At 45.9% G+C, this 26,631-nt stretch overlaps 2 protein-coding genes across 3 annotated transcripts in view; one reads left to right on the top strand and one right to left on the bottom strand.

Moving 5' to 3' along the window:
* LOC140361375 (ankyrin repeat and MYND domain-containing protein 2-like) overlaps positions 1-10,112 on the bottom strand; it is a 52,174-nt gene extending 42,062 nt beyond the window's left edge. The window contains exons 1-7 of one of the 2 annotated variants that reach the window (XM_072447085.1): positions 10,001-10,112; positions 8,439-8,503; positions 5,170-5,308; positions 5,008-5,106; positions 3,886-4,046; positions 1,846-2,060; positions 461-596 (exon numbers count right to left, since the gene is read on the bottom strand). In XM_072447085.1, coding sequence (XP_072303186.1) covers positions 461-596; positions 1,846-2,060; positions 3,886-4,046; positions 5,008-5,106; positions 5,170-5,308; positions 8,439-8,503; positions 10,001-10,067 — 882 coding nt within the window. In that variant the 5' untranslated portion in view covers positions 10,068-10,112. The remainder of the gene's footprint in view (positions 1-460; positions 597-1,845; positions 2,061-3,885; positions 4,047-5,007; positions 5,107-5,169; positions 5,309-8,438; positions 8,504-10,000) is intronic. The other variant, XM_072447086.1, reaches the window with a different exon arrangement.
* An 8,052-nt stretch (positions 10,113-18,164) lies between these two features.
* Positions 18,165-26,631, top strand: part of tspan13b (tetraspanin 13b) — a 9,780-nt gene continuing 1,313 nt past the window's right edge. The window contains exons 1-5 of the mRNA XM_072447322.1: positions 18,165-18,329; positions 19,689-19,856; positions 22,653-22,733; positions 23,071-23,184; positions 24,516-24,626. Coding sequence (XP_072303423.1) covers positions 18,267-18,329; positions 19,689-19,856; positions 22,653-22,733; positions 23,071-23,184; positions 24,516-24,626 — 537 coding nt within the window. The 5' untranslated portion in view covers positions 18,165-18,266. The remainder of the gene's footprint in view (positions 18,330-19,688; positions 19,857-22,652; positions 22,734-23,070; positions 23,185-24,515; positions 24,627-26,631) is intronic.

Below are 26,631 nucleotides of genomic sequence, written 5' to 3'. Positions count from 1 at the left end.
TTGTAATAATCAATTATAAAACAATCAGTCCAATAATAGCGACTGCAGCACAGATCATATTTTAGCATCGCTGGTCAGTATCTGTGAAACACTTAAACGTTCTCAGTGGTTTTTATCAAGAACAATCAGATCATTTTCTGATTCCTAGAGTTATCAGATTGTTGAAATGTCATGTAAACAGTTCCATGTTATTAACCTGATTTATTATGTTCACGCCTGTGCAGGTTTTAGTTCTAACTCATGTCACAAAGACAAACATGAAAGAGTTACTTTTAAACATACAACTCTAAAAATCCAGGAGTTTTTTTTTTTTATTATTTTGTGCTTGTAAAAATCGACCAAAAATCTGATCTATTTCTTGGGAAACCTGATTACTCTTGTTATCTGATTTCTCCTGCCATGTGACGTACCCACTGTTGCGTGATTACAAACTGCTCTTCCTGGTCTTCTCTGGACTTACGATCTCTACCGGTGCTATGCTCCTCACCAGCTCCTGTAGCAGGTTGGTCTCACAGTACGGGAACTTCCGGATGCAGTCTCGGATGAACTTCTCCTGGTACTGAGGGAACCCGTCGCTGTCTCTGCCCCTCAGGAGACTTGGAAGGACAAGGAACATGTTTTCATCAAATGTTGAGTATGAAATTTCCCCATGTGTGGACAATAAAGGATTATCTTAACTTATCTTATCTTAAAAAAGTTGAATGTACATTTGATGGTTCAAAGTGATCAGAGAAATAACCTCTATAACTAAGAGAACAGGCTCCTGTAGAACATGTAAGTCACACTCAAAAGCCTCAACAAAAGTCATTATTGTTATTTAAGGTACAAAAAATGATTAAATTAATTATTTGCCTCTCAATGTCTAAAAATACTCCATAATGAGAGTATTTTCTCATACATTTGCAAATAATTCTAACAACCTTCTTTCAAGTTATCGTTATAGGATATTGTTTGTAATTTTGAAGCAAATAATGAATTTAATCCTTTTTGGAATAAGGCTGTAACAAAAACAAAATGTGGAAAACAAATTACACGTACAATACATTCCGGATGCACCGTAATCAAGGTCAAAGGCGGTCAAATTTGAATTTTTACGCCATGATTTTGTTTAGTCAAATACTAAATTTATCCAAAATGCCCTCCATCATTTTCTTGTACCCTCCGTTAACAATATTATGATTATGATTACAGTGTATTTATACAGCACTTTTCCACCTTCACGGCACTCAAAGCACTTCACTGGGCAATGTGGGTCTTTCCTCTAGCGCCTCACTGTGGTACCTGGTATTCCTGCGCTCTCCAAGTACAAACCAAGCTCTGTCCTGCTCAGCTTCTGAGCTCTGACGAGATCAGGCTTTGGCCACAATAATAAGACCTACTCATGACTTTTACCATTTTTCAGATCAATGTGTTTCAACTATGTGCAATTTTTACAATATTTACACATAAAACGCTTTATTTTCACATGAAAACACAAGTTGGCATCAGCTGTTTCCAGTTTACGACTCATTGAATTTGCATCAAGAACGAAAGTATTATTTTTCCAATGCGTCTATAATGCATCTATAACATCAGCCAAACCCAATGCATTACATAAAGAGACGTTAAAACACAGTGAAGACGTGCAAAGAAGTGAAGCAAATACATAAACCCAAACCACCATTCCAAACTACTATGAAGCCGACTGTTCTGCGGAGCCAGGGCTCATCCAAACATGGCTAATGTTTGTATCTGGTCCAGAGCGTTCAAAAACATACTCTAGTAAGATGTATTGAACCTACAGGACTTTAACCGCTGTGCCACCGACAGTGAGCAGTGTGTCTGTGGACATTGTGGAGCCCTCACCTCCTGATGAGAGAGTCCAGCTTGTCCTCTCTGTTCTGCAGGAAGGCCATGCACTTGACCAGCACGCAGCTGAGGTAGTGCATCTTCATGGCCAGCACCTCGTTCATGTCCTGCTGCTGCACGCACTGTTCACACAAGAGCTCCATGACCCGGGAGCACTTCTGCAGAGCGGCCGGATCCACCAGGGCCGGCTCCTCCTTCACCAGCAGCACGATCTGACACGGGGCAGGACAGGGATTAAGGGTGTGGAGGAGAGGAACGTACTTGCCTGACCAGCCGTTCCCAACACATTTTGGCAAACTACCACTATCAAAACTGTGTGTGGATCTGGGGCTCGACCGCAGTTTAGAACCAATCACATCAACCCAGAAGTGACGCAAAAACGCCACACGCTTAACCAGATATTACGTAGCCCATGTCAACAAGGCGCGTTCCGCGCTATCTGTCCTGAACGCAGAAAATGTCTCCTGAATCGCGATGACGCCCTTCGTATAACCGCATCTAACGCAGGTTCATCACGGCGAGTAGAGCGGACTTTCCTGATTGTTCAAACCGAAACGAGAGCAGAAGTAAACACTCGGTCACGAGCCGGGTCACGAGCCGGGTCAGGAGCCGGGTCAGGAGCCGGGTCAGGAGCCGGGTCAGGAGCCGGGTCTCGAGCCGGGTCACGAGCCGGGTCACGAGCCGGGTCAGGAGCCGGGTCACGAGCCGGGTCAGGAGCCGGGTCAGGAGCCGGGTCAGGAGCCGGGTCAGGAGCCGGGTCTCGAGCCGGGTCACGAGCCGGGTCACGAGCCGGGTCAGGAGCCGGGTCACGAGCCGGGTCAGGAGCCGGGTCACGAGCCGGGTCAGGAGCCGGGTCAGGAGCCGGGTCAGGAGCCGGGTCTCGAGCCGGGTCACGAGCCGGGTCATGAGCCGGGTCCGCCATCTTGAATGTTTTGGAACGGTGGTGGAAAGCGCCATTTCCGTATCTCAGTGCGATGTGTTAAAACCTCCGCCTGGGATTGGTCGGTAAATGGATGACCAAAGATTTCATTGGCTCTGACTCCGATTCCAGACCCTTACGCATTCAAACAGAATGTAGGCGGGGCAGGTGGATCAGGCAAGTAACGTACAGGTCACTGGAGTTTTCTGTGTTGAAGTACAAAAGCATCGTTTTTGCATTTAATTTACATGTGGATACTTTTGACTTGACTTCATCACTAAGAGCAGGTACCTGTACTCTATACTACACTACATTTTTGAAAAGGACTGAAAAGTAAAGTTTGTATGGTTTGAAGTGTGATTTATACTTCTCAATGATATGTTTGTGCCACCGTAGTATACGTGTACCCCGCCTAAGGCCCAATGTCACTGAGATAGGCTCTAGCCACCTGCACTCATTAAAGAAGAAAATGTTTTTTATAATCCTAACAGAGTGATAAACGTATTTACCAGCAGTTTATAACGCCAATATGGCCGTTTTGGCCTGTAAACTGTAAACCCCTCTCAGTCTCATATATTTAGAGTGTTACAATGGGGGCGGGGCCTCTGGAGCTGCTGGAGTTAAGGTCACATGAATGTAACAAAACTGGACATATCATATTTGCAAGAATTAGTTGATATCATTTTAACGTGCAAAATACTAAACATAATGAAGTGATTCAAAAGTATTATAACACCAGAAAGTAATATATTTATTAAATTGAATTGAATATTTTAATGTTTTACAATATTTTGTTATAGGACGATATCTTATCTTATAATAATTGTTAAAAAATGTGTATGATGAACAAACCATCTCAAATCTACATTTAACAAAGCCTAGATCAGAACTAAAACAAGACCTAAATTAAGACTAAAGACGTTTCCTTTTCAGGGGTGAAAGATAAAAGGTAAAAAAATCTACCCCAGGGCGTAAAGGCCCTGGGGGCTCAGCACAGGAGGAGGCGGAGCCCATTGGGAAGTCAAATAGAATTAGCCAATCTAATTCCAAATGACAATTAGAGAATTTTGTAAACTGTCCATCCTCAGAGCACCTGACACTGTGGTACCAGCGGTCACCTTGACAGGGTTGAGGTTGGTGGTCATGATGATCTTGTGCAGAGGACCTGCCAGTCGGGGGGGCAGCATGGGCTCGGTCTCCAGCCCGTGGGGCCTGGTGTAGTACTCAAGTCGCGCCCGTGAGAAGAAGTTGTTGATAATAGTCACACAGTCGTGCTGGCCTGGAACACAATATGAATTAGACCCACTCTTTTTATTTCCATTTTAATTTACAGGGAAAGTCTTGCTATAGCTGGCTCAGTAACGGCTCGTTTCCACTGGTTCACTTTGGAGCAGATCGAGACCATCCGATTGTGTCTCCACTGTCAAGTCAACTCTACCGGCCCATGTGAGGGGTCCGGGGCCCATGTGAGGGGTCCGAGGCCCATGTGAGGGGTCCGAGGTCCTTGTGAGGGGTCCGAGGTCCTTGTGAGGGGTCCGAGGCCCATGTAAGGGGTCCGAGGCCCATGTGAGGGGTCCGAGGTCCTTGTGAGGGGTCCGAGGCCCATGTAAGGGGTCCGAGGCCCTGATAAGTACTAGTATCCAAAGTGGTCTGGCTCTTTTGCTTTCTAAGCTGCCTAAAAACAGTTGTTTCTTGTTTACTCTTTAGCCACGCCCCACAAGATTGTCCTGTTTGGATTTGAATTATTATGAATACATTAGTTATGTTTGTGTGACGTCAGTTGCAGAGCTCTGGACACAGAGCCAGGCGCATGCGCTTCACCATTGAACAAAGCACTCTAAAGTGAAGGGGTCTGTGGGGCGAGGGCCAATGGAATCAGAATGGAGTATTTTGACACTCGGAAGGGAGAGTTTCTAAACAGGAGTCAGGTTTTTGATGAGGGAATAATGTTCGAACATGGTTAAAAACTCAAAAAGTCCATTTAGCTCTTGGCAGGAAATTGATCGGTGTTGAAAAGGCACAAAGCAGCGCAGCTATTTAGAGCCACTTTACACTAAGAGAGAAGAAAGACTTTGACCTGAAGACGCTTTATGATTTATTTATAGTTGCAATAAAAAAGTGACCATTCTATGCACAACATATTACATGATCACATATCATCACAGAGATCAGACTTGTATTGGCAGTGGCATATCAGAAAAGTCTTGTTTCTTTTGCAAACGGTAATAGATCATTCTCACCAACAAAAGCTGCCATTTGTGCCGCAGTCCGACCCACAGAGTTGACCACGTCTATCTCCGCCCCTGCGTCCAGCATCATGGAGGTGATGTCCGTCTTCCCTGTGGACACAAGTATGAATGAGACAGTGGTGGCCCTTGATGGCCCCTGTGAACCACGAGTACCTGAGAGCCCGGCGAACATGAGGGCCGTGTAGCCGTACTCGTGCTGGTTACAGTTGACGTCGGCCCCGTGCTGCAGGAGCAGACGACACATGTCCGCCTTCCCCTTGTACGCTGCGTGCATCAGCGGAGTCATGCCATTCTGTGCAACAAGAGCAGATCAGCACCGCTTTCCTTTAGAGAGCGACCATGATGTGTCGACTTTTATCGTGGCTGATACTGATTGTTACGATTCCAGGGCATATATGTAGGACATATTGAGCATTCTCCACAAATGTATGAAATTAAATGAATGTCATTAACGTGCACTGCTCAAAATGTATGATAAGAAGTGAGTGTTTCCTGTCCCAGCTCAGTGTGAAGCTGCTGCTCACAGATGGTGTGCTCTAGAGAGCAGAGGGAGGAGCAGAGGGAGGAGCAGAGGGAGGAGCAGAGGGAAGAGCAGAGGGAAGAGCAGAGGAAGAGCAGAGGAAGAGCAGAGGAAGAGCAGAGGGAAGAACAGAGGAAGAGCAGAGGAAGAGCAGAGGAAGAGCAGAGGGAAGAACAGAGGAAGAGCAGAGGAAGAGCAGAGGGAAGAACAGAGGAAGAGCAGAGGGAAGAGCAGAGGGAAGAGCAGAGGGAAGAGCAGAGGGAAGAGCAGAGGGAAGAGCAGAGGAAGAACAGAGGGAAGAACAGAGGAAGAGCAGAGGAAGAGCAGAGGAAGAGCAGAGGGAAGAACAGAGGAAGAGCAGAGGAAGAGCAGAGGAAGAGCAGAGGAAGAGCAGAGGAAGAGCAGAGGGCAGAGGGCACAGGGCAGAGCAGAGGGAAGAGCAGAGGAAGAGCAGAGGAAGAGCAGAGGGAAGAGCAGAGGGAAGAGCAGAGGGAAGAACAGAGGAAGAGCAGAGGGAAGAACAGAGGAAGAGCAGAGGAAGAGCAGAGGAAGAGCAGAGGAAGGGCAGAGGAAGAGCAGAGGGCAGAGGGCACAGGGCAGAGCAGAGGGAAGAGCAGAGGAAGAGCAGAGGAAGAGCAGAGGGAAGAGCAGAGGGAAGAGCAGAGGGAAGAACAGAGGAAGAGCAGAGGAAGAGCAGAGGGAAGAGCAGAGGAAGAACAGAGAGAAGAACAGAGGAAGAGCAGAGGAAGAGCAGAGGAAGAGCAGAGGGAAGAACAGAGGAAGAGCAGAGGAAGAGCAGAGGAAGAGCAGAGGAAGAGCAGAGGGAAGAACAGAGGAAGAGCAGAGGAAGAGCAGAGGAAGAGCAGAGGAAGAGCAGAGGGCAGAGGGCACAGGGCAGAGCAGAGGGAAGAGCAGAGGAAGAGCAGAGGAAGAGCAGAGGGAAGAGCAGAGGGAAGAGCAGAGGGAAGAGCAGAGGGAAGAACAGAGGAAGAGCAGAGGAAGAGCAGAGGGAAGAACAGAGGAAGAGCAGAGGAAGAGCAGAGGAAGAGCAGAGGAAGGGCAGAGGAAGAGCAGAGGGCAGAGGGCACAGGGCAGAGCAGAGGGAAGAGCAGAGGAAGAGCAGAGGAAGAGCAGAGGGAAGAGCAGAGGGAAGAGCAGAGGGAAGAACAGAGGAAGAGCAGAGGAAGAGCAGAGGGAAGAACAGAGGAAGAGCAGAGGAAGAGCAGAGGAAGAGCAGAGGAAGGGCAGAGGAAGAGCAGAGGAAGAGCAGAGGGCAGAGGGCACAGGGCAGAGCAGAGGGAAGAGCAGAGGAAGAGCAGAGGAAGAGCAGAGGAAGGGCAGAGGAAGAGCACAACGACGTAACGAATGGCCCTAGAGGGCCTTGTCTGTAGCAAATTTAAAGTTATGACAGTTTTCATCTTGTTATCAATACTGGCTCAGTACATTGTTGTCAATCCTGAGTCCTGCTCTGGCTGTAATGGGCTTTTTTTTAATTGCAATTTGTTTGTTTTTTGTTTTTCTATTTAAACTATTTAAAAAATTATAAAAAGATGAAACTTGATCAAATTTAAAGTTGATTTCAAGCACTGAACTGGACAGAACTTTGACTCTCTCCGGCTCGTCGGAGTCACAGGTTCAGCGTGTGCTCGTGTGGTACTCTTGGGTTACTCACTGCCCGCACCTGACAGTGACAGGGACGAGTGCTGCCGTCTACATTTAGTGCTTCGGCTATTATCAAACACCTTCAAGGACTGAGCGGAGCACTTCAGAGTCTGCTCCATATGTCCAGGAGGAGAGCAGATGCTGCACACACCAGCCACGCTCTCACCACATGAACCAGGCCCAAGAACCAGCGCCGTTCAGACAAATGTGAAGTGAAACATAAAGCTTTAGAGCGGCTGGCGTCAGATCAGAGCCTTCTACAGGTTTATGAGGTTTAAGCACGATCAGACAGGCATTTATTTAAGTTAAAGGAGATGCTTTTTGTTCAGGTGCGTAGTATTGAACAATATCAACAATAACTAGATCATCCATTTACATTTTGTTCATTGTAAACTGCAATATTAATCTAAAACGGCTTCGTAATAGAAACAAGTCCAACTGATAAGCCCCGCCTCTTTATTGTGACATTTCACCGATAGTTATTACATGTTTGTTTGTTTTTATGACATTTTAGAACCCCATGTATCACGCAGACGCTGGATTTTTAAAACCAGAACAGGAACAACCCAAGTCCACTTCAGCACAAAAATGACTTCAGTTTAGGACCAAATGACAACAAGAGTGAACCCTGCGTACGGGGATGAGGGCGGGGCTAGGGGATAGGTGCAGGACAACTCAAACATGCAGGAATCAAAACAATAATAATCAAAATACAACTTTGAGGAAACTAATGATGAGGAAACACTGATGTAACAAGGTTAAAGCTCATTAGAGTTGGATTTGCACAGTACGTCCCCTTTAATCTGCACATGTGGCTGTTGGATAAATATAGTGGAATAATGGATCTTGTCTCTAGCATAAATTATCATGCTCAATATTGTATAGTGGATTTTTCTTTTGCGTATTATAAGAAAAACCTATGATTGACACAAGAAAACTGTTGTGGCGCCAGGGAAAGCATCAAATTCATAAGAAAAAGCAACAAATTCTAGAATATTGCATTTATTTCTTCAACTGCTTTAGTTTTAGGACTGTCGTCATTGCAATTAACAATTTAAAACTTATATATGAAATATTTTTGAATGGGGCAAAAGTCTGCTTATAAAACAGTCGCAGGTTTTGCATCAGACGCTCGTCGTGCAGCTAAATTGTGACAAAATAAATCAGCTCCAGCCAAAGCAGAAAAACAGTTGCGATTGTCACATAAATGTCAAATCTTCTGTTCGAGATGTGATTCTACCTCATCCAAGCAGTTGATTCTCACTTCGTTGGTGTCGAGCAGCTGCGCCGCCTCCTGCACGTCTCCTGCACGCACAATGACACCAGCATTATATCATTATACACCCAGAGCTGCACGCACAATGACACCAGCATTATATCATTATACACCCAGAGCTGCACGCACAATGACACCAGCATTATATCATTATACACCCAGAGCTGCACGCACAATGACAACAGCATTATATCATTATACACCCAGAGCTGCACGCACAATGACACCAGCATTATATCATTATACACCCAGAGCTGCACGCACAATGACAACAGCATTATATCATTATACACCCAGAGCTGCACGCACAATGACAACAGCATTATATCATTATACACCCAGAGCTGCACGCACAATGACACCAGCATTATATCATTATACACCCAGAGCTGCACGCACAATGACACCAGCATTATATCATTATACATCGAGAGCTGCACGCACAATGACACCAGCATTATATCATTATACACCCAGAGCTGCACGCACAATGACACCAGCATTATATCATTATACACCCAGAGCTGCACGCACAATGACACCAGCATTATATCATTATACACCCAGAGCTGCACGCACAATGACACCAGCATTATATCATTATACATCGAGAGCTGCACGCACAATGACACCAGCATTATATCATTATACACCGAGAGCTGCATGCACAATGACACCAGCATTATATCATTATACACCCAGAGCTGCACGCACAATGACACCAGCATTATATCATTATACACCCAGAGCTGCACGCACAATGACACCAGCATTATATCATTATACACCCAAAGCTGCACGCACAATGACAACAGCATTATATCATTATACACCCAGAGCTGCACGCACAATGACAACAGCATTATATCATTATACACCCAGAGCTGCACGCACAATGACACCAGCATTATATCATTATACACCCAGAGCTGAACTTACTTTAACGTGTTACAAACTCTCAGACGCATGAGAACTTTGTAAACTGAAACATGACTTAATACAAAGTACAATAAGCAGCCAATTATCGATGAAATGACACTATAGGTCAATGATTCTAAATATACATATAGAACTAAATAAAGTTGAGGATGAATGTGAAGGTCTAATAAAGAAGCTCTTTGAAGACAACGGCTGAATTTCTTTGTTCCAAAATAAAGATTATATTCTGCCATAAATGTGGAGAGAAAAGCCAAGGCACAAGTTAAAAAGCCTTATTTATTATTGAATTAGAATTATGCCCCAAAGCGTTTGAGCTCAGATCTTGTGGACACAGGAGCGGGTTCAACAGTATGTAACTATATATATCATATACATATATCATTATTAGTTATTACATTATAGTCTCTCATGTGTAAGTCATGCTCCGTATGTGGTGAGAAAATAAAATCATGCAAACAACAACCAGTGTTTTATAACTTCACAAAACTTAACTTTTAGTTATGAACACGTCCTCTCTGTGAGTTCATAAGTCTAGATCATGAGAACTATAATGAGAACTATAATGAGGATAAAGTGATGGTTCTTACCAGCAGCGATCACCTGCAGCATCTTCCTCTCGGCGGAGGACAGGTCTCCTTTCTGTGGGGCGGCCATGCTCGTGTCCCTGACGTCTGTGTCTCTGTCCTGCAGCCGCCGGGGCCTGGGGGTCCTTCTCTGCTGCCGGGATCGCCGTGGTTACAGGTGCATCCGCTGCCACCAATCAGGATTTATGCTGCTGCTGTGTCACATGACCCGCTATACGTTTTGTATGACAGGAAACCTTCTTTCTAGATAAAGGCTCGTTGTGCTAGAAGTGTCCAGAAAGGCGGGGTTTGTAGAAGGGCGTGGTCACTGCTGGAAGGAGACTCCAGTTTGATGTTTGTGATGACAGTGTGAACAGTGCAAATCAGATGGTTTTGAACGTGACACAGGAGCGACTTTCATGTTTTTAAATGTTGACTGAAAATGCTACATGCTAACTATGCTACATGCTAACTGTTTCACTGGAAAAGGCAGGAATGAAACACAATTATAGTTTTTTTTTTCAATCACTTTGGCACATTTTCTGAAACTTTTAATACATCTTGCAAAACATTAGCACACTTTGCAAAACTAGTCACTGTTTGAAGAATCTAACTTGTAAAACAAAACTTAAAGGTTGAATGGACGATTTTTTGGCTCAAATCTGAGTCTCATTTCCTCGGGGCGGATTAGTCCTGCCACGTGTCAATCATAAAACGCACCTACTGCTCACCTGCAGAGCCTGGTTCACCTGCAGAGCCTGGTTCACCTGCAGAGCCTGGTTCACCTGCAGAGCCTGGTTCACCTGCAGAGCCTGGTTCACCTGCAGAGCCTGGTTCACCTGCAGAGCCTCGTTCACCTGCAGAGCCTCGTTCACCTGCAGAGCCTGGTTCACCTGCAGAGCCTGGTTCACCTGCAGAGCCTCGTTCACCTGCAGAGCCTGGTTCACCTGCAGAGCCTCGTTCACCTGCAGAGCCTCGTTCACCTGCAGAGCCTCGTTCACCTGCAGAGCCTCGTTCACCTGCAGAGCCTCGTTCACCTGCAGAGCCTCGTTCACCTGCAGAGCCTCGTTCACCTGCAGAGCCTCGTTCACCTGCAGAGCCTCGTTCACCTGCAGAGCCTCGTTCACCTGCAGAGCCTCGTTCACCTGCAGAGCCTGGCATGTGCACTTCCGCCTGAGTTCTCAAATCGCCAAAAAATCGTCCATTACGCCTTTAAATTATACATCCAAAAATTGGTCTGAACTTTGAAAATCGAGTAAATTTCTATCGTCAGCTCATTCTCCAAAAGCAGAGTGCCCCCTAGTGGACATTTGTAACAAAGTGCACAGGGAACATGGTTTATCTTAACCCAGAATGGAGACAGTAAATGAGCCACTATTGCGATGTTCACAGTTAAATCCTCATATAAAGCTCGTGTCCAGCTCTGGTGTAACTGTCCTGCTACAGATGGTTCTTTACGTGAAGGACGAGATGAAGAGGAACGAGCTCCAGGAGCCTGGGTGATGGCTCTGGACCTGCTCTGGACCGGTCTGATGAACGCTGTGGAGTGGAGCAAGAAGGAGGAGCTGGTCCCCGAGCGGGCCCTCCGACATCTCAAGGTAATCATGGTGCAGAGGAGGTTTAGAGCTGGACCATCTCTGCTGGACCATTTCTTCATTTCTTCGTATCCCTCCGGTCAGCACTGCTCCCCTCTGCTGGCCGCGGTCAGCTCCCAGGGTCAGTCAGAGCTCGGTCAGTCAGAGCTCAGGGTCAGTCAGTGCTCAGGGTCAGTCAGAGCTCGGTCAGTCAGAGCTCAGGGTCAGTCAGAGCTCAGGGTCAGTCAGAGCTCGGTCAGTCAGAGCTCAGGGTCAGTCAGAGATCAGGGTCAGTCAGAGCTCAGGGTCAGTCAGAGCTCGGTCAGTCAGAGCTCGGTCAGTCAGAGCTCAGGGTCAGTCAGTGCTCAGGGTCAGTCAGAGCTCGGTCAGTCAGAGCTCAGGGTCAGTCAGAGCTCAGGGTCAGTCAGTGCTCAGGGTCAGTCAGAGCTCGGTCAGTCAGAGCTCAGGGTCAGTCAGAGCTCAGGGTCAGTCAGAGCTCAGGGTCAGTCAGAGCTCGGTCAGTCAGAGCTCAGGGTCAGTCAGAGCTCAGGGTCAGTCAGAGCTCAGGGTCAGTCAGAGCTCGGTCAGTCAGAGCTCAGGGTCAGTCAGAGCTCAGGGTCAGTCAGAGCTCAGGGTCAGTCAGAGCTCGGTCAGTCAGAGCTCAGGGTCAGTCAGTGCTCAGGGTCAGTCAGAGCTCAGGGTCAGTCAGAGCTCGGTCAGTCAGAGCTCGGTCAGTCAGAGCTCAGGGTCAGTCAGAGCTCGGTCAGTCAGAGCTCAGGGTCAGTTAGAGCTCAGGGTCAGTGAGAGCTCAGGGTCAGTCAGAGCTCGGTCAGTCAGAGCTCAGGGTCAGTCAGAGCTCAGGGTCAGTCAGAGCTCAGGGTCAGTCAGAGCTCAGGGTCAGTCAGAGCTCGGTCAGTCAGAGCTCAGGGTCAGTCAGAGCTCAGGGTCAGTCAGAGCTCAGGGTCAGTCAGAGCTCGGTCAGTCAGAGCTCAGGGTCAGTCAGAGCTCAGGGTCAGTCAGAGCTCGGTCAGTCAGAGCTCAGGGTCAGTCAGTGCTCAGGGTCAGTCAGAGCTCAGGGTCAGTCAGAGCTCGGTCAGTCAGTGCTCAGGGTCAGTCAGAGCTCAGGGTCAGTCAGAGCTCGGTCAGTCAGAGCTCGGTCAGTCAGAGCTCAGGGTCAGTCAGAGCTCGGTCAGTCAGAGCTCAGGGTCAGTTAGAGCTCAGGGTCAGTCAGAGCTCAGGGTCAGTCAGAGCTCGGTCAGTCAGAGCTCAGGGTCAGTTAGAGCTCAGGGTCAGTCAGAGCTCAGGGTCAGTCAGAGCTCAGGGTCAGTCAGAGCTCGGTCAGTCAGAGCTCAGGGTCAGTCAGAGCTCAGGGTCAGTCAGAGCTCAGGGTCAGTCAGAGCTCGGTCAGTCAGAGCTCAGGGTCAGTCAGTGCTCAGGGTCAGTCAGAGCTCAGGGTCAGTCAGAGCTCAGGGTCAGTCAGTGCTCAGGGTCAGTCAGAGCTCAGGGTCAGTCAGAGCTCGGTCAGTCAGAGCTCAGGGTCAGTCAGAGCTCAGGGTCAGTCAGAGCTCAGGGTCAGTCAGAGCTCGGTCAGTCAGAGCTCAGGGTCAGTCAGTGCTCAGGGTCAGTCAGAGCTCAGGGTCAGTCAGAGCTCGGTCAGTCAGTGCTCAGGGTCAGTCAGAGCTCAGGGTCAGTCAGAGCTCGGTCAGTCAGAGCTCGGTCAGTCAGAGCTCAGGGTCAGTCAGAGCTCAGGGTCAGTCAGTGCTCAGGGTCAGTCAGAGCTCGGTCAGTCAGAGCTCAGGGTCAGTCAGAGCTCGGTCAGTCAGTGCTCAGGGTCAGTCAGAGCTCAGGGTCAGTCAGAGCTCAGGGTCAGTCAGAGCTCGGTCAGTCAGAGCTCGGTCAGTCAGAGCTCAGGGTCAGTCAGAGCTCGGTCAGTCAGAGCTCAGGGTCAGTTAGAGCTCAGGGTCAGTCAGAGCTCAGGGTCAGTCAGAGCTCGGTCAGTCAGAGCTCAGGGTCAGTCAGAGCTCAGGGTCAGTCAGAGCTCAGGGTCAGTCAGAGCTCGGTCAGTCAGAGCTCAGGGTCAGTCAGTGCTCAGGGTCAGTCAGAGCTCGGTCAGTCAGAGCTCAGGGTCAGTCAGAGCTCAGGGTCAGTCAGAGCTCAGGGTCAGTCAGAGCTCGGTCAGTCAGAGCTCAGGGTCAGTCAGAGCTCAGGGTCAGTCAGAGCTCAGGGTCAGTCAGAGCTCGGTCAGTCAGAGCTCAGGGTCAGTCAGAGCTCAGGGTCAGTCAGAGCTCAGGGTCAGTCAGAGCTCGGTCAGTCAGAGCTCAGGGTCAGTCAGAGCTCAGGGTCAGTCAGAGCTCGGTCAGTCAGAGCTCAGGGTCAGTCAGTGCTCAGGGTCAGTCAGAGCTCAGGGTCAGTCAGAGCTCGGTCAGTCAGTGCTCAGGGTCAGTCAGAGCTCAGGGTCAGTCAGAGCTCGGTCAGTCAGAGCTCAGTCAGTCAGAGCTCAGGGTCAGTCAGAGCTCGGTCAGTCAGAGCTCAGGGTCAGTTAGAGCTCAGGGTCAGTCAGAGCTCAGGGTCAGTCAGAGCTCAGGGTCAGTCAGAGCTCGGTCAGTCAGAGCTCAGGGTCAGTCAGAGCTCAGGGTCAGTCAGAGCTCAGGGTCAGTCAGAGCTCAGGGTCAGTCAGAGCTCGGTCAGTCAGAGCTCAGGGTCAGTCAGAGCTCAGGGTCAGTCAGTGCTCAGGGTCAGTCAGAGCTCGGTCAGTCAGAGCTCGGTCAGTCAGAGCTCAGGGTCAGTCAGAGCTCAGGGTCAGTCAGAGCTCAGGGTCAGTCAGAGCTCGGTCAGTCAGAGCTCAGGGTCAGTCAGTGCTCAGGGTCAGTCAGAGCTCAGGGTCAGTCAGAGCTCAGGGTCAGTCAGTGCTCAGGGTCAGTCAGAGCTCAGGGTCAGTCAGAGCTCGGTCAGTCAGAGCTCAGGGTCAGTCAGAGCTCAGGGTCAGTCAGAGCTCAGGGTCAGTCAGAGCTCGGTCAGTCAGAGCTCAGGGTCAGTCAGTGCTCAGGGTCAGTCAGAGCTCAGGGTCAGTCAGAGCTCGGTCAGTCAGTGCTCAGGGTCAGTCAGAGCTCAGGGTCAGTCAGAGCTCGGTCAGTCAGAGCTCGGTCAGTCAGAGCTCAGGGTCAGTCAGAGCTCAGGGTCAGTCAGTGCTCAGGGTCAGTCAGAGCTCGGTCAGTCAGAGCTCAGGGTCAGTCAGAGCTCGGTCAGTCAGAGCTCAGGGTCAGTTAGAGCTCAGGGTCAGTCAGAGCTCAGGGTCAGTCAGAGCTCAGGGTCAGTCAGAGCTCAGGGTCAGTCAGAGCTCAGGGTCAGTTAGAGCTCAGGGTCAGTCAGAGCTCAGGGTCAGTCAGAGCTCAGGGTCAGTCAGAGCTCGGTCAGTCAGAGCTCAGGGTCAGTCAGAGCTCAGGGTCAGTCAGAGCTCAGGGTCAGTCAGAGCTCAGGGTCAGTCAGAGCTCGGTCAGTCAGAGCTCAGGGTCAGTCAGAGCTCAGGGTCAGTCAGTGCTCAGGGTCAGTCAGAGCTCGGTCAGTCAGAGCTCAGGGTCAGTCAGAGCTCAGGGTCAGTCAGTGCTCAGGGTCAGTCAGAGCTCGGTCAGTCAGAGCTCAGGGTCAGTTAGAGCTCAGGGTCAGTCAGAGCTCAGGGTCAGTCAGAGCTCAGGGTCAGTCAGAGCTCAGGGTCAGTCAGAGCTCAGGGTCAGTCAGAGCTCAGGGTCAGTCAGAGCTCGGTCAGTCAGAGCTCAGGGTCAGTCAGAGCTCAGGGTCAGTCAGAGCTCGGTCAGTCAGAGCTCAGGGTCAGTCAGAGCTCAGGGTCAGTCAGTGCTCAGGGTCAGTCAGAGCTCAGGGTCAGTCAGTGCTCAGGGTCAGTCAGAGCTCGGTCAGTCAGAGCTCAGGGTCAGTCAGAGCTCGGACTGCTGCTCAAGATCCAGGACTTCTGCTACGACAACACCCACTTCATCAAGACCTTCTCCAACATGGTGGTGCTCTTCTACAAAGGTAAGAGCCTGGCCTGACCCCACGCACACCACAGCAGTGACCTATGACCTCAGACTGGACGAGAAAGACTGATCTGTTTTTGTAAACTGTGGTTCAAATGAAGAGCGTTTTCTTGGAGCAGATGAGAACATTTGTGGAATGTTCCTGAACGCCTAAGAAGGTTCAGAATAAATGTGTCACTATTTTTGTGGTTTTAAAAGTCTATTGTGTTACTACTTATTCTCTTTGTGTGTGTTTGTTTGTAATAGTGTTAAATTGGAGTTAGTTCCATTAGTGTGAAGTATGTCATGCTCTAAACCACCAGCAGATGGCGATGTGAGCACACTGTTTGTTCTTGTCTACAGAGTCTGAGGAAGAGGAAAGCTGAAGGTGAAGAAGCACGTGACCCACAGTGACCCAGGTCCCTCCTGCACCCCCATGTCCACCCTGCACCCCCAGGTCCACCCCGCACCCCCATGTCCACCCTGCACCCCCATGTCCACCCTGCACCCCCTTGTGAGTCAAACTGCTTCACTCTTATCTTATCTTATCTTCAGTGCACGAGCAGCTGCAGGTCTTTCTGCTGATTCACAAACATGAATATGTGTGTATATATATATATATATATATAAGATAAGATATTCCTTTATTGTCCCACATGGGGAAATTCCATTGATGCAACGCAGGTAGATACAGAGGTATATATATATATATATATATATATATATATATATATATATATAGTGAAATGCTAAAGCTGTGAAAACCCTGAATGATAAATGTGAGTTACCTTTGGCCTTTGGCTTAATTGTTTTATTGCACCTTCAGTTATGGTTTAGATAAGAAGAGAACATAATTAGTGACTCAGAAATGACTCACAAATGAACCAGATTCATATTCATATACACACAATACCAGGAAAGTGCCACAGTACTGTATTATATACACTGTATGCAGTATTGAGGATCCTGATAACAATATAAAGAGGTTATTATATCCGACAAATGTGATTAAAATTACCGGTACTCACAAAAGTGCTGCTCTTTTTGCATGTTTTTTCATGTATTACTTAATAATATTTGTTTACATTATATTTTTGTAACATTCAATCATTTTAAACCAATTTCAATTATTTTAGCAATTTTTTTCAAATTCATAATAGTTGTAGTGTGTTGCTGGGTGTAGATCTATTATTTTAAGCAAGATAAAACATAAATTTCAATAAAATAACCACTTTTTGTTATTGCTCTCAAGTAAAAGTACTATTCTGCATTGGATACTTTTTTTTACTTTTCTACATTTGAAATGCAGGTATCTGTACTTTCTACTACTGCACATTTTCAACTTGGACTGAAAAGTAAAGATTTCTGTAGATTTGAGACTGTCTGAAAAGTAGATTTTTAATGTGATACTTTCACTAGAGTTATACTTATTATAGGACTAAACCAGAAGTGAAAATGTCAACAAAATGGCTCAAAAAAAGGCCAGTGTGGAGCAGAAAACTCATCTTAACCTTGTTCTGTTTTCATGTCAGGAGAAAGAAAAGTCCTGTCCCTGTGACCCAGAAACACTCTATTCAAGCCTCTGAATCCTCAATGAGCTTCAGTGTGAGGAGATATAATACATCCAGGGGAAACATAACACAGTTATCCTCCACCTCTTGCTCCTGTGGTGGAGGCATTAGTGATGGAGGCGAGTGGGTCCTTCTAGAAACAAGGCTCGGGAAATATTGCGTTGATTTTTGCTGAGAAATAACAGGTCTTTACAGCAGCCAATCAGAGAGCTGAATGCCCCAGTGCCCTCCCACTCATCATGTGCTTCAAAGAGTCAAGTCAGCGCTATTCAGAGGCAGCACCGGATGTGAGGCCCCGCCACAGTCAAAGTTGTGCCATCGCCACCATTTACCTTTATGCACAACTATTGTAATGCAAAGTACTTTTATTTGGTACAACATTTCAAAAGTTCACTCTTTGGTAAGGACCATTTAGCACGCGTACATAAAAGAGACATATTATATTGAACTAAAATACATCATCATTTCTTATTGTTATTGTTCCAGAAAAGCTTAGTAATAAGAACTTTACCTCGGGAAAATAATAAAAAATAAAACATAACATAGGAGATTAAAGATCTACAGTAACTAATAGTGACTCTTTTATTACACAGTCACTCAGTAATACAAACAAATATATAAATTAAAAATAAATACAGTTTGGTCTGTTCTCTTCCACTGTTGTGATTTTTGGTTATTGAAGCAAGCACCAGATTCTCATTTAAATGTTAGAATTTTTTTTTTAGAACCACACGTATCACTCAGTGTGTTCAGTTGTAGAACAAACTTAAACATGTTGGAATCAATCAAAACACTTTAAGGAAGCTCATCACTCAACACTTAGTAAAAGCTCATTAAATGTATTTGTATGATGATCCATACCGTTTTAATTTGCTATAATGACAAAGAAACGCATCCGTCACCACTAATCTCCACCAGTGTTTTAATTTGAAACACGTTTTCTCTACTTCCGGCGTGCCTGCGTCCGCTTTGACGCGCGCTCATGACGCATCAGTCTGAGGCGCCGCCGCTGCTGAGGGACACTTCATTCCAACGGGATTAACGCCTCTGCTTTTTGCTCTTTTTCCATCACTATTTACATTTTCAACAAAGATCTGAGAATTTCCTCTTGATTTATTTTCCATTTCCTGTGGACAAAATGGGCTTCACCGTCTTCACCTGCTCCAAACACGTCCTGTGCGCGCTCAACATCCTTTACGTGGTCAGTATGGAACATATGGCTTCAGCACAACTATATATTACATTATTGACGCGTTGGAAATATTGGTCTTCATAAAACAAGGAAACAAACAACTGTGAACAACAAGACAAGAGGTCAGAAAATGATCAATTATTCACCAGTGTGAGGAATCGGATGCGCGCGATGGCGATCGAATAGAATAAAAGCGCTCGATTAGACGGACGGAAATGTGAACTAATGCGCGTTATTTAAAGGTGTTTCCCGTGCGTTTTCTGTGCGTTTCCCGTGCGTTTTCTGTGCGTTTCCCGTGCGTTTTCTGTGCGTTTTCTGTGCGTTTCCCGTGCGTTTTCTGTGCGTTTTCTGTGCGTTTTCTGTGCGTTTCCCGTGCGTTTTCTCTGTGCGTTTTCTGGCACGTGCAGAGCGGGAGTGAGCGGCTGATAACGCTTATCGACACCGCCTTCCAACTTGTGCTGGACTCTGCAGAATGTGCGGCACCTGTAAATGCACGGGAATGAACACAGGCCTCTAGCTGCAGTGAATGTCAAATAAAATAAAATAAAATAATATTTACAGTATATTTATGTGATGAAGACACTCGGGTTAGAACGGGCAAAGGAGGAACGCGTCATCCAGCGACGCGCGGACGCAATAAAATTAATTTTACATGAAGTAAAAGACCGGTTTTGTTGTGTAATTCAACTTTTTTTTTTAAATTAATACATAGAATACAAACAGACTCACAAATAAACTAATAATAATAACTAATAAATAATATAAAGCATTTCAATTCAAATAAAAGAGTCCTGTTTGGTCTATTGTCGGTCACATGTGTCCATTGTCCATAATTTATCATTTTTAATGATCTACTGCATCAGATCTAAATGTCTGCAGTTTTAGGTCTTTGTGAAACTTCAAATAAGCTTCACAAAAAGGCTCATTTGCAACGACAGGAGAAATTGTAGTGTTTAGTGATGGAAATGTGTCTCACGTCTCACAAAGACGGTGGCGTTATTAAATCAAAATGGAACTCATAAGCTTTATTTGTATTTTTTCTCTGTAATTTTCCAATCAAAATAATAGTATTTAATTCCAATACTAATATTGAGCAGCAGAGGTGAAAGTGAGACTCCAAAAATACAAACGTTTGGGGAATTAGATGATTTCAGTGTTTCATTTTAGAATAACAAACTGTAATATGTCCATCTCCACTTGGACTTGGACTTGTGGCACTGATGCACTTTAAGTTTGCCTGGGATTTTGATATTAAAATACATGACACATTCTGCTCCTGTCGTCATGGTGACTCCTCTGCTCCTGTCGTCCCGTCATGGTGACTCCTCTGCTCCTGTCGTCACGGTGACTCCTCTGCTCCTGGTGCAGATGGTGAGCCTGCTGCTGGTGGGCATCGCGGCCTGGGGGAAGTGGCTGGGTCTGGTGTCCAGTTTCCAGGTGGTGGGGGGCCTCATCGGCGTGGGGGTCTTCCTCTTCTTTGTGGCTCTGGCCGGACTCATCGGGGCCATGAAGCACCACCAGGTCCTGCTCTTCTTTGTATCCTTCACCACAATAAGGCCTTTCAGAGGAAGTAACATGAGGCAAAAGAGGTAAAAGAAGATTCCACTGGGTTTAGTTTAACATCGAGTCACTTTGTGAGGTTAAAGAAGATATAAAAGTGATGCATTTTAGTTGTTGTAAATGTTTCTTATTTAATCCTTTTTGTTTTGTTTTATTTCTTTTTTCTTGCACCTTTTTCTTTATACATTCATTTTCAGACTGCAAATGCCCTTTACATTTGCACTTTAACATTTGTCTGAGGATTTAGCAGTTATAAACATGTAGGGGCAACAGTGGCACAGTATGTTAAGTGTTTCCCATGAACCAGAGAGCCGTCAGTTCAAACCTTGCTTTAGAAATGTTGCTGGCGTTTCAAATTTTACACAATTTTTACTTTTTAATTTATGTGTTTTTTTATTTTTCTACATGTATTTGTGCATTTTCTTTTTTATATTATTTTTTGTTTATTTTTATTTTATGTAGGCCAATTTATTATATATTATTTTTTATTTATTTTTTATTTTATTTAGGCCAATTTATTATATATTATTTTTTATTTTATTTTATGTAGGGCAATTTATTATATTTTATTTTGTATTTTATGTAGGCCAATTTATTATTTTTTATTTAGTTTTATTATATGTAGGCCAATTTATTATATATTATTTTTTATTTATTTTTATTTTATGTAGGCCAATTTATTATATATTATTTTTATTTAGTTTTATTCTATGTAGGCCAATTTATTATATATTATTTTTTTATTTTATTTTATCTAGGCCAATTTATTATATATATATATTTTTTTAGTTTTATTCTATGTAGGCCAATTTATTATATATTATTTTTTATTTATTTTTATTTTACGTAGGCCAATTTATTATATATTATGTTTTATTTAGTTTTATTCTATGTAGGCCAATTTATTATATATTATTTTTATTTAGTTTTATTGTATGTAGGCCAATTTATTATATATTATTTTTTATTTATTTTTTTATTTTGCGTAGGCCAATTTATTATATAGTATTTATTTTATATTTTGGCCACTTCTTTTGCGTTTGCTGTCATTGTGACTGCGGTCGGCGCTTCAAAAAGCCCCGTCTGTTGATCTTCCTTTCTTTATTATTGAGCATTAGCCTCCTCCAGAGTTAGCTTTAGCGTCTCCTAAGGTCGTTGCCGCGGAGACACATCCCTGGATAAACAGTGTCGGAGCTGCGGCGTATCCTCCCGACGCCTCAGGAATGGCACTCTGCATACAGACACATCACAACAATCCTGTTACCGATGACAACAGGATGTGACTCAGCAGGTCACTGTGCAGGAGAAAGGGCCACTCAGAGTCCAGCCATGGACTTCTGGACGGGGGGACACTGCGGTTTCACCCCTTCAAAGTAAAACAACACTTCTCCAGCTTTAAGTCCTCCTGATCCTGGCTCATTTGTGGCCCGAGGTCTGGAGGCAGAACATTGAACTACAGGTGTTAAACGCTCCCAAAAATAATATGAAGTAAAAGTCAAGTCGGATTGTTGGTCAAATGTAATACTCTAATTAACAAATCTGATTCAAAGCCCAGAACGTTCTCTGCTTGAAACATGAGGCTGTGTTTTGGAAAATCCATCTTCCGTTCATGTTTTCATGTGCAATAAGAGCCAGAGCTGTCTCATGTGTCCCACGTCTCTGCATCTGTAACTCACACTGTCCCACACAGACAGGGTCCCACACAGACAGGGTCCCACACAGACAGGGTCCCACACAGACAGGGTCCCACACAGACAGGGTCCCACACAGACAGGGGCCCACACAGACAGGGGCCCACACAGACAGGGTCCCACACAGACAGACAGGGTCCCACACAGACAGGGTCCCACACAGACAGGGTCCCACACAGACAGGGTCCCACACAGACAGACAGGGTCCCACACAGACAGGGTCCCACACAGACAGGGTCCCACACCGTCAGGGTCCCACACAGACAGGGTCCCACACAGACAGACAGGGTCCCACACAGACAGGGTCCCACACAGACAGGGTCCCACACAGTCAGGGTCCCACACAGACAGGGTCCCACACAGACAGACAGGGTCCCACACAGACAGGGTCCCACACAGTCAGGGTCCCACACCGCCAGGGTCCCACACAGTCAGGGTCCCACACAGACAGGGTCCCACACAGACAGGGTCCCACACAGACAGGGGCCCACACAGTCAGGGTCCCACACAGTCAGGGTCCCACACAGACAGGGTCCCACACCGCCAGGGTCCCACACCGCCAGACAGGGTCCCACACAGACAGGGTCCCACACAGACAGGGGCCCACACAGACAGGGTCCCACACAGACAGGGTCCCACACAGACAGGGTCCCACACAGACAGGGTCCCACACAGACAGGGTCCCACACAGTCAGGGTCCCACACTGCCAGGGACCCTGTCCCTGGCAGTGTGGGACAGGGTGTTTACATTTTTGTTTTTTAAGTTACACTGTACAACTTTTCTGATTGTCTTCATGAAAATGTCGTTGCTTTGCGTGGAATGTTGAGCGGTGGCAGAAGGTGGTCGTGAATGTGCTTTTCATATCATTACTTACAAGACAGATATGCTAATGCTAATGCTAATGGCTCCTGTATGTCACATGTCTCAACTTTATTTCAAATGTAAAATGAAAGAGAAATAATAAAAGCGTGTGACAGGAAATGACAGCGTAAACAGGCTGTGATTGGGCGACATGTGGCCAAACTGCAGACACTTCCTGTTTTCCAGTGTATTTCAGATGTTCCTTAACAGACTGTGCAGTACATGATCGTTCTGTTCTTGGTGTTCGTGGTTCAGGTTTCCGTCTCCAGCGCGTGTTTAGCAATCAACCGGGATCAGCAGGTGAGGCTTGAGAGCACCCCCAGCAGGTACGGCACTGCTACTGCAGGGCTCTAGAGCGGAATCACCAACAATGTCAATCAAATCCACCATAAACATAGAAGTTCACTATGTCCTACTCCGTACATTAGTATTATGGAGAATACATTTGATATTCAATAGTATATTATTGGGAAACATAAAGAACTGTGATATTTGAAACTGTGAAAAGTGATATTTATTTGCCATCTTTAAAAGGTACGCTTACTAACCCAACCCTTGTTTTAAACACTTCCTCGCACTGAGAACTGAAGTTTTGAATGTTTTATCTCAAAGAAAAGTTCAAAGTGATTTCTTGTAGGAGCATCTTCTGGAAGTGGGATGGAACAACTCCCAGAGCACACAGCACGACGTGGAGAAGAGCCTGAACTGCTGCGGGTTCACCACTGTGGACTACAACAGCACCTGTACAGCTGTAAGTACACTGGAACAGCACCTGTTCAGCTGTAAGTACACTGGAACAGCACCTGTTCAGCTGTAAGTACACTACAACAGCACCTGTACAGCTGTAAGTACACTGCAACAGCACCTGTTCAGCTGTAAGTACACTACAACAGCACCTGTTCAGCTATAAGTACACTGCAAAAGCACTGGTACAGCTGTAAGTACACTACAACAGCACCTGTTCAGCTGTAAGTACACTGCAAAAGCACTGGTACAGCTGTAAGTACACTACAACAGCACCTGTTCAGCTGTAAGTACACTGCAAAAGCACTGGTACAGCTGTAAGTACACTACAACAGCACCTGTTCAGCTGTAAGTACACTGCAAAAGCACTGGTACAGCTGTAAGTACACTACAACAGCACCTGTTCAGCTGTAAGTACACTGCAAAAGCACTGGTACAGCTGTAAGTACACTACAACAGCACCTGTTCAGCTGTAAGTACACTGCAAAAGCACTGGTACAGCTGTAAGTACACTACAACAGCACCTGTTCAGCTGTAAGTACACTGCAAAAGCACTGGTACAGCTGTAAGTACACTACAACAGCACCTGTACAGCTGTAAGTACACTGCAAAAGCACTGGTACAGCTGTAAGTACACTACAACAGCACCTGTACAGCTGTAAGTACACTACTGCTGTACAGGTGCTGCTGTAGTGTGCTGTAGTGTGCTGTACAGCTGTAAGTACACTACAACAGCACCTGTTCAGCTGTAAGTACACTACAGCAGCACCTGTACAGCTGTAAGTACACTACAACAGCACCTGTACAGCTGTAAGTACACTACAACAGCACCTGTTCAGCTGTAAGTACACTACAGCAGCACCTGTTCAGCTGTAAGTACACTACAACAGCACCTGTACAGCTGTAAGTACACTACAACAGCACCTGTTCAGCTGTAAGTACACTGCAATGGAACCATTCAGCTGTAAGTACACTACAGCTGTACAGGTGCTGCTGTAGTGTGCTGTACAGCTGTAAGTACACTACTGCTGTACAGGTGCTGCTGTAGTGTGCTGTAGTGTGCTGTACAGCTGTAAGTACACTACAACAGCACCTGTTCAGCTGTAAGTAGACTGCAATGGAACCATTCAGCTGTAAGTACACTACAGCTGTACAGGTGCTGTTCACTACAACAGCACTTGTACACATGAGGAGTTCTATTCTACAAATGATTTTACACAACTTAAACTACTGAAATTAGAGAAAAAAATTGCAAATAAAACTACAAATTGGACTTTTACTGCAATTACATTTGTTTCACTTATGATTCATATTTCTATGTAATATGTCTTTGCCTAGACGTGTTTCCCAAACCACTCGTGCAAACCGTGTGCGGATAAGATCCAGGCTCACGCAGGAGAAGTCCTCAGGATCGGAGGAAGCATCGGGCTCTTCTTCAGCTTCACAGAGGTCGGCCATCTTTGTGCTTCTGATGTCATATAAAGCAGGGGCCCTTGGGGGCCCTTTCAGCACGCAAGCTACTTTTAGATTAAAATTTTAAAAATGTATTTTTATAAACAGCTTTAGAAACACAATATAGGCCTATATTGTGCCTAATCATATTTTATTATATATCGACCTGCAATATAAAGCAAGGAAGAGAAAACATGTTTATTAACCCGACTAGATCCATTAACACAGATGACTATTTTGAAAATAAAATAAATAGACTAATTAGGCCCGAGCGCCACAAGCTGGCGAGAGGCCTATTAATCTCGTAAGGCCGTGCGAAGCACGGCTGCGAAAGTGCGCACGTAGTGCGCACAAAATCGAGCGCGAAGCGCTCGCCCACTTCCAAACACTCACTAACGCACTCCTCCACTCATGCACGCCCCGTGCATACTAATTAGTTGTAGGAAAATGGAACATTACCGTTGTAAACGGGCGAAGCCCGTGCAAAAGTTCGCACTAAACGAGCACTTTACATTGGGATGACGACCGCGAAGCGGTCGTCATCCCCATATAAAGCACTCATTTGCGCTAAGTAGCTCACGAATACGTTCCCCATCTCTTGCATGTTCCGTGCATATAAGCATGTAAGGCAAAAATTGAACATTATTACTGTATAGAGGGCCAAAAACACAAAGTGGGCGGAGCCCACTCAAAATTATCGAAAGTACCCGTCAGTGACCAGGGACCCACACCATGAGGTAGGAAAGCGCGAGCGCTTTCCGAAAATGTATAGTTTATGATATTTGAAAAATGGGAAACATTGTTTTCGCATCGGAATATTATTCTTTCTTTCTTTCTTCTTCTTCTTCTTCTTCTCGGGACCAACCCCCCTATTTTTCACCCAGTGAACATTGACGAAAAGTCACAAAAATTTGCACACCTCTAAAAATCGTGCCTCTCTACATTCTGGCTATTTCCCTTTTCTAAAATTAAAAAAATGTGCGCGTCAGCGCCCCCAAATGTACCAAAAATGCATTGAGAGATGGGAAATGACCCAAAAAAAATCTGATCGTAGAATCATGAAATTTGGCGCAGAGGTAGATGGTGACAAGAGAAGTAAAAAATATTATTACGGCAACGCCGTCCGCCCAACCAAATGTCGGCCATATTGCTTCAAAAATGGCTAAACATGACTTCGGAGTTTTTCCAAACGTCGTACTTTTACGAACTCCTCCCAGGGCGTTGGCCCTAAAAAGCTGAAATTTGGTGAAAATGCTACTGAGGAGTGGGACATCAAAAGTTATCCAAATTACATTGATACCTCTCACGGTCTCTGTGCGGCGAAGCCGCAAACTGTAGCTAGAATTTCAGAAATCTCCCATATTTAAAATTTCTGCCGTTTGCGCAGATAAAGTCCGAATTGCGTCAAATTAGAATCAGTTGTTAAACTCTTTGCCCTAAACCCACTTGAAGTGAAATAAATTCATTTGGCGCCACAGCGCCCCCTACAGATTTTATATGGAGGTTAAATGTTTAGTTTTGCGAAATTATATGAAATTTGACACACAACTCAATTTTAGCATCCCCATCAAAAAAGTCAATGACTCATGTCATAATTGTTATGGCGTTGCCGTAACGATGACCGAAACCTTTCATGTTATTCCAATGGGGAAATCGCCAGAACATGTTTACACTTTAGACTTTCACAAACTCCTCCCAGGGCGTTAGCCCTATTAACCTGAAATTTGGTGAGACTCATCTTCAGGACCATCAAAAGTTATCCACATTTTTATTCAAAGAGTCACGGTGTCTGTGCGGCAAAGCCGCACATTTTGCCAAGAATTCAAAATAAAATTGCTTTTTGATGGTAAAACAAAGGGGAGAAGATGTGACAGCGTCACAGATTCAGCAGTAGGCGTAATAAAAGGACAATTGGGGCGCGTTAGCGCCCCCTCCTCTTGCGGTGTGGCGGCGGCGTGGCGGCGGCGTGGCGAGGGCCGATCATTGCCGCTTGCGGCTATAT

The sequence above is a fragment of the Eucyclogobius newberryi genome, unplaced genomic scaffold, assembly GCF_026437365.1.
Source record: "Eucyclogobius newberryi isolate DKJ021-1_F unplaced genomic scaffold, fEucNew1.0.hap1 SCAF_16, whole genome shotgun sequence".
Lineage (NCBI taxonomy): Eukaryota > Metazoa > Chordata > Actinopteri > Gobiiformes > Gobiidae > Eucyclogobius > Eucyclogobius newberryi.
This window is presented reverse-complemented; position numbering and strand designations above follow the sequence as displayed.